Source organism: Larimichthys crocea, chromosome XVII (assembly GCF_000972845.2).
Source record: "Larimichthys crocea isolate SSNF chromosome XVII, L_crocea_2.0, whole genome shotgun sequence".
NCBI classification, from domain to species: domain Eukaryota; kingdom Metazoa; phylum Chordata; class Actinopteri; family Sciaenidae; genus Larimichthys; species Larimichthys crocea.
In genome coordinates, this window is record NC_040027.1 from 14940492 (window position 1) to 14948374 (window position 7883).

Consider the following 7883-nt stretch of genomic DNA (forward strand, 5'->3'; position numbering starts at 1 on the left):
ATAAGCATAAAAGTCAAATCAAATTACAAGAATACAACATTATAAACAGGTTAAAATAGGACAATGCAATGTTCATGGTAATGTAAGACTATTTCACCCAGAACAACAGTGTATATATGATTTATCAGTTGAATTTTCAGCAAGAAAAAAAAAGTAAGAGGAAGATACAAAAGTCCATTAAATGAAATAAAAGAAAATGTGAAAACAGGCAGTGCACTTGCCAAAACATGAGGGCAAAGTCAGCAATACACACCCATGGACACAAAAATCCATGATACATTATAATAAAATATAAATAAAATAAAAACAATAAGGTAAATTATGTTTAAATAGTTTCATTTGTAGGATTTGTAGTAGGATCACTTCCTTTTTAATTGTCAAACAAATAAACAAAAACAAATATATAACTTGAAGGATCAATGTGTGTGTGGGATTTAGTGGAATCCAGCTGGTGTACTTCCTTATTGCAATCCCCTCATCTCATCCTGTCCTTCATAGGATGAAAGACAAACTATGCTGCCTCTGAAACATAAAAAAAAAAAAACACAAAAGGTCAGAGCCAGTGTTAGGTTTACCTGTAGAAACATGCCGGGTCAATATGGTGGACTCAGCATCTGTAGATATAAAAGGCTCATCCTTAGGTAACAAAAACATACAGATTCTTACTATGGAAAATATTGTTGTGCATGTTATATTCAGTTTCTCACATCTTCTGTAAACAGAGCACCCTGAATCTGACACACTGAACCTTTAACACCTGTTTTGTTCAACGGAAAATTATTTTCCTGCACGTTAAAATTAATGGATGGATATGATTTAAGTTTATTTAAGAAGTTTTATATCAGCTGGTTATTAGTTTCTTGGACAAACATCTTATTCAAATATGTGACTTTGTGAATCAGTCTTCAGTTTCAAATATATCATATTGTTTGAAGACCTATATTTACTGAGATTTTTACTTATTATTATTATTGCTTTTCGTTTAGTAATGCATTTGTAATGTTGTTTAATAAAGTTATTATAGATGGAAAAAAAGGAAAACGACCTGCCTCTGTTTGGTTGGTCTACGTGCTGCAGTTTACCCCGCCCTATCCGGGTTCATTCATGCGGTGGTGATCGCTTCAGGCCCCTTAGTGAGTTTGTCCCTTCTTCTTCTCTCCAGTGTGTGTGTGTGAGCTGCAGAGAAGAGCCGATCATGCCTGGACTTCTGCTGGGAGACGAGTTCCCCAATTTCGAGGCCGACACCACCATCGGCAAGATCAAGTTCCACGATTTCCTGGGCAACTCGTAAGTGCGCAGGCTTTACGCACAGACAGGCGCACGTTGTGACTTGTTTTTTGGATAATGCGCTTGTGACAGTGCAGCATTTGGTTGAGCCACAGTAGAGTTGTGTGCAGCTCACAGACTGGGAGGTTTTTGCACCTCCCTGATCTGATTTAGTATTAATTCTAAAATCAAAAGCTAAAGCGCATGATTTTATAGAAATCTGGCACATCAGTAATCTCACTGTGTCATGCGACACCTGCTGGCTCACACGGATGGAGTTATAGAAGCGTGACTCTGCTGGATTATAAAATGATTAATACATGTAATACAAAAACAATACTTCCATAATTATACTGTCATGTCTGCAGACTAAAGAGTTTAGTGGCAGCAGAGCTTGTGTGTGTATTCCTACTTTCTCTGGTCAGTTCATTAGGGGTGTAAGCACGGTTTGGACAAAGCATGCATTGTGTGTGTTTGTGTGAACTTGTAACTATGCCTCAGTTCTTGTATCCCCTGTTGGCATGCGATTCAATGCCCAACCTAGTTCGGCTCTGCTGTATGACAGCAGATAAAGGAACACTAACTATTGAGTTACATGAAGCAAACACAAAAACAGCCCGAGAGCTCCTACAACTTCATGCAATCTTTATCTACACTGACTTGTTTTAATTCAACAGAGCTGCCTTGTGATTCTTCTTTTTCTTATTTCCTTATCCTGAAGTGTGGGAACACATGAGCAGTCTAACTTCCCGTTTCCAGACAGACATAATCTGTTGAGACAATAGGTTTATCAATATAATGAAACCACCCAGTTAAAGTAGTCGGATACTTTGATTATTTTTGTGTTAGGAATAGATGTTGGACCGTGAGAAGCCCCTATCTGTTGCAGCTGTGTCTTAGTTTTAACGTCCATTGTGTTTTTTCAGCAATGGTTCAATGCGTTTTTGTGTAACCGAGTGGAAAAGTTGCAACATAGCAATCCCAGCAGAACAAAACAAACTTTCTACGCCCTTTGTTGGATGTTACTTCCGTTAGAATAACCCGTATGTGAACTGTTTTTTTTTTATCTGTTTTTTTTGTTGAGGTTTTGTAGGGTTTAATCAAAGTGCAGCACTGTAAGTAAGAGTATATATTTTGCCACTAATGCCAAAATCTGAACAAAACATCAACAAACACAAACAACAACAACAACAACAACAACAAAAAGGATGCTGACAATTAAATAATCCCTCCACAGTCACTGCCAGTGAAATATACATCCTGATGTATATTTCCTGCCTCAACAGAGGCTTGCAGTGAATAGTGTGTGATGTTGTTAAGCTTAATATTGAAGCATTTTCTTGTGTGAGTATTGATGTTAGTATCTGATTTTTCTCAAGTTTTAAGCAGGACAGCGTCCCTCTTCCTGAGCAGGATTACTCTGAGCTGAGCTAGAAGGAAAACAAATGATGAAGTACGTTGTCTTTCTACAGTTAATTGTGTCTCCAATACTAATTAAGGCTAAGGCGTAGTATGCAGTAATGCATATTAATAAGGGAGGCTGCGGCACTTTTGCATTTGTCACAGTAGGAGCTAACCTCGGGATACAAGCCAGGTAATTTGACTTTTAAATGAGATACCACTTTAAACTGAATTAAGCACATACAGAGGTTGAATTAAACAGTGTAAGTATGTGTTTCCACATATCTTATGACAGAGTAGAGTTCTCCTGCCATGCTGCTTTGAGCTTGTCCATGGGGGGAACGCTGAGGCCGGACACATGACACAGTGCTGAGATAAGCCTTTTGTGAGTTGGATTTAAAGAAAAGACCGTATCAACAATGGTTTTGTTCGTTGACACAGGAGAACTGGTCAATTGAGAAAGCATACAATGCGTTTTGTTGTAGATTCACCCATTAGAGTCCTGAACAGGTGAATTTGTAAGAGACATGGACAGGAGTGAACAATGTGTCTGTGTCCGTTTAATCTGGTTTAACAAAATAATACAATTAATTAAATGAAACTGTTAAATGGATCTTTGTATTTCTTTGTTACTGAGCGAACTGGTCACACCATAATCATGTGAATCACAACAGCCTATGAGGATCAAAGCTTTTTTTTTTTTATTGCCTCTGCCCCATGTGATCGCACGCTCTAACACATTGAAGAATACATGCACACAAATCACGTGAGGCAGCAAACTCATGTGAATACGCAGCAAATTGTCCTGTTAAAAAGATTTCAAGTTTCACGCCCACTGATTTGTTTTGGCAGGGAAAAGTCACGTCCGTCTTACTCTTCATCCCCTTGTCTCCTTGTCAAACGCGATGCAAGTTTTTTCAGCACGCACAGCTGGATGTAATGTCTCGAGCTCGAGTCTGCCAAATTCACAGGCACCTGTTGCTTCAATCTGTGGCTGGAATTTCCTCAACTGGGACTCAATGTTCTCTGTCTTTCTCTGTTTATCGCCATTTATTACTCTGCGGCTGTCTCAACTCCAGCTGCCTGTACTCTTACATATCAGTCTTTTTGACTGTGTGGGAAACCTGGAAGCCAAAACATCTAAGGCAGAATAAATGCACACATTAAGACACCTTAAATTAGTTATGTCGTGCAAACATCATATAAACGCATGTGCAGGTTTTTCCCGTTTAGTCTATTTCATCCAGCATGACTTGAACTTGAACCTAGATGCTGTAACATGGCCTGTCAATAAACTCTGAACTTTATGTGAGGTCAGTCTTAAAAGATATTCATGAGTGTAGACTGCTGGATGACCTTTTCCCAATACAGTTTTTTTTTTCACAGAAAATGACACACAGAACAAAGACCTCATTGCTTTATGTGTGTTCTCCTCTGCAGATGGGGTATCCTGTTCTCCCACCCGAGAGACTTCACGCCTGTCTGTACCACTGAGCTCGCCTGTGCCGCTAAGGTCAGCAATGAGTTCAAGAAACGGGGCGTCAAGATGATCGCCTTGTCTATTGACAGTGTTGAGGATCACCACAACTGGAGCAAGGTTGGAGAAGTACACAAACACACACACACATATACTGTATTACTCTACCTCAGTTTAATGGCGTGCATACGAGGTGAAAGGATAACTTTGCTGTACAGGTTAGGTAACTATGGGTGGAGTTTCACTTAGAGTCGTTAACGCTTGCATACTTTTACTGCATGACACTGACTTTTTAAAGGCTGCAGTTCGCTTGTTATCCAGACACACTGGCTCTATATATAGATAGATAGATAGATTTAGATGTTTACATGGGTGTCATTACAGTCATTACTGTAATCACATGGGTGTCACCTTCCAACTACACCCTTTTAATCTTTTGTAGATAGGATCCCTGCTTTGTGTGTTTGAGTTTGCACAACTCTCCACAACATAATATTTAGTTTTATTATAACTGAACCAAATTAAATGTTCAAGTTAATATTTTACTTTAAAAAATATATATATATTATATAATATTATTTTAATTGCACTGGTTTATTATTATAGTTTATATTTAAAGGTCCCATATCTTCCACTTTTCCAGTGTTTAATTTGAGGTTTTGATATCTTTAAAAGAAATATCATCACATCATAGCCCACCTGGATGGTGCTTTGCTGAGGGCAGTGACTGTATAGTTATGACATCACAACCATAAAGAAGTCCTGATGGTTTAAAGAGTTTCTGAATACTGACATGATGTGTACATTTCTCTGTGGATTGAGCATTTTGGTACTTTCACTGTATTAATTTAGCACCAAGACCTGCTTCATAATAAAAAAAAATTTAAAAGGAAATTTTACATTCTACAATATAGCACCTTTAAAGTAAATTAAGTTCATTTAACTCTTTAACTTTTTAATCTAATTTAAGGTAATTTATTTTAACCCAGTCAGTGATAATAATGAAATATTTAATTAGATTTTTTTGACTTCATTTAGTTTTTTAAGTTACATTTTCTATTGAATTTAAACTGTAGATGCATAGAGTTGAACTTTATCCATCCATCAAGATAACTCCGTCAACTCTGAACAGCACTGTAGTTGTGCACATGCCCCGGTGGTATTCAGTGTAATCTCAGATATTCGTGGGTTAAACCCTGAACTCATACGTGGATTCACTGTGATTGGCTTTTAACTGGGCTGCCACATTACAACAACGCCTCCTCAGAAAGGCCAGTGATTGGTTCAAGAGGGCAGAGAGACCACCTCTCTAGAAAACGACGTGCTTTCTAAGCCGAGTGCTTTCTGTCTTTGCCCCCTCTGTCTTTGCTCTGTGAGGCAACAGTATTGACACTACAGTCAAAGTGCCGGGGCAACCATAGGGAATTGAACAATGTGCTATCGAACCGCTGTTTATGGCTCAGAGAAGAGTTAAAGATTGGTGAAGAAGGTCACTCATCAAACCTGTGCTGTAATCATCGATATGGCCAGGATGGATTAAGAGAATGACTAACTTAGACGTTATGACACACATTAACAAAAGTGCAAAGGCTGAATGTGTCCCTTCTCTCTGTACAGGATGTCATGTCAATGAACAGCGCGGCTGAAAGCGCTTTGCCCTTCCCCATCATTGCTGATGACAAGAGAGAGCTGTCAGTCCAGCTGGGCATGCTGGACCCCGATGAGAGAGACAAGGATGGACTGCCACTCACCGCTCGCTGTGTAAGAAACCTGTCCTCCCTCCACACACCAGTGGCCACAGTGCAGGACACAGATCATGATCCAAATTTAACAGATGCCAAATGCCAAAAAAATCTGTCAAGCCTTGACTTTATTACCTGTGAAAGGTTTTGGTCTTCATTCTCAAATGTTGTTGCTGTTGACCGTCCCATTGTTTGTGTGAGAAACAGACTCATTATCCACATTATTCAGACAATACCAAGCAGCTACCTCTGTGTCCAAACTGCACTTCCTATGTTAAAAACATCTAAACAGTCTAATCTAAAGAAATGCTATCACTTTTAACTGGACTGATTTACATATTCTGTGCACATATTTATCACTAGAGTAAAAAAAGAAGCTGTTCGACGTTGGGTGCTAAACCTGTCTCATCTTAACCCACTTTAGGTCTTTGTGATTGGCCCCGACAAGAAGCTGAAGCTGTCCATCCTCTACCCCGCCACCACAGGAAGGAACTTTGATGAGTTGCTCCGAGTTATCGACTCCCTGCAGCTCACTGCACAGAAGAAGGTTGCCACACCCGTCGACTGGAAGGTACACCATTTAAATCGTGTGTTTGTACAGTCAGTAGCCTGGCTGATCATGGGAAACTAAAATCAGTGCATTACCCTCTTAAGAGATACATGATTTTATTGACATCAACATTAAGTTATAGCCCAAAATTTGAGCTTTGAAGATAATTTAACCAGACTTTCAAAAGTATATGATGTTATTATAAATGAAAACCTTCAACATCTGATCAATAGAACTCCTCAACATCACCTTTAATCTAATGGAGGCAGCTTTAAAGCTCATCATGTCACGACTGTAGTGGCCGTTTTACCACAAACTCCAAGTTCCTAGGCCACTTATTGTGCAGAGTGTCTTATTTTGACTCGTGTCCATAAACTTCATTCAATCTTCTTATGAAAACCAAATGTAATCACGGAGCGACGAGGCAGGGAAACTCAAACAATGACTTATTTAAATATCAACAACTCACAGCGTCATAAAAGATTATTCAAAAACTTCCGAACAAACAATTTAAGTGTCTCATTTTTACTCAGAACTCTGAAGAAAACAGCCACATTGACCCAGGAGCCACGTGAATCAAATTGAAGGCTTCCTCTAAGTCTGTAATCCAAACTAGACCCTGCTTCTCTTTTCAGCCCGGCGACAAAGTCATGGTCATTCCCTCGCTCTCTGACGCTGAGGCCGCCGCTCTCTTCCCCAACGGTGTGACCACTAAAGAGGTGCCTTCTGGGAAGAAATACTTGCGCTACACCCAGCCCTGAAGAGACACTATAGACTACCTCCTGCTCTTGTTTACCGCTCTTTGACCAGGAAATCATATTTTGGATGATGATTCACATGTAGCGCTGATCAAACGCATAGATGCACTTATCTGGTTTGTCGCCAGTGTGTCCAGCAATGAACCAGGAGTTTAGTTTTAGAGTCATTGTACAGTGCCTTATTAACCTTCCTTCAATAAACACACTTTTCACACATTTCAGGCTCTGCAATGACTTCATCTACCACTAGGTGTCCTTCTCCAACCTAAAACTGAAGTATGACCATGCTGCTTTGGCTGCTATGTTGTCTTATATCAGTAGATGGCAGTATATGCACTGTGATTGACCCACATGTCTGACAGCACTGAAATGTTCTTAACAATTGCAGTGATAGGGAGTGGTACCACATGGAATGAAATGACTAGTTTATTTACATTTCCATTAATTAAAAGAGGACTGAGTTGAGTTCTGCTTTCAGCAATGTTGTTTAGGCAGATTTTTCACATTACACAGAGAGACTAAAAAAAAACAAATTAAAAAAACAAAAAAACAATAACTTCTCAATCGTTTTGCCAACTCAGCATTACAGACTAATGACCTGACTGTCTAAATGTCTTAATGTACCATTGATTAGTCTTTCAAATTGATAGTTCTGTTTGTTCTATGCTGTATGTCAAGGCTTTTTAAAT

The 7883-nt window shown here is 39.1% G+C and overlaps 1 protein-coding gene across 1 annotated transcript; it reads left to right on the forward strand.

The window, feature by feature from the left end:
• The first annotated feature begins 1082 nt into the window (after positions 1-1082).
• On the forward strand, positions 1083-7410 carry prdx6 (peroxiredoxin 6). The gene is made up of 5 exons (XM_010739775.3): positions 1083-1287; positions 4108-4264; positions 5762-5905; positions 6311-6457; positions 7072-7410. Exons 1-5 carry the CDS (start codon positions 1196-1198, stop codon positions 7195-7197), a joined length of 666 nt encoding a protein of 221 aa, XP_010738077.1. The 5' UTR covers positions 1083-1195; the 3' UTR covers positions 7198-7410.
• The last annotated feature ends 473 nt before the right edge of the window (positions 7411-7883 follow it).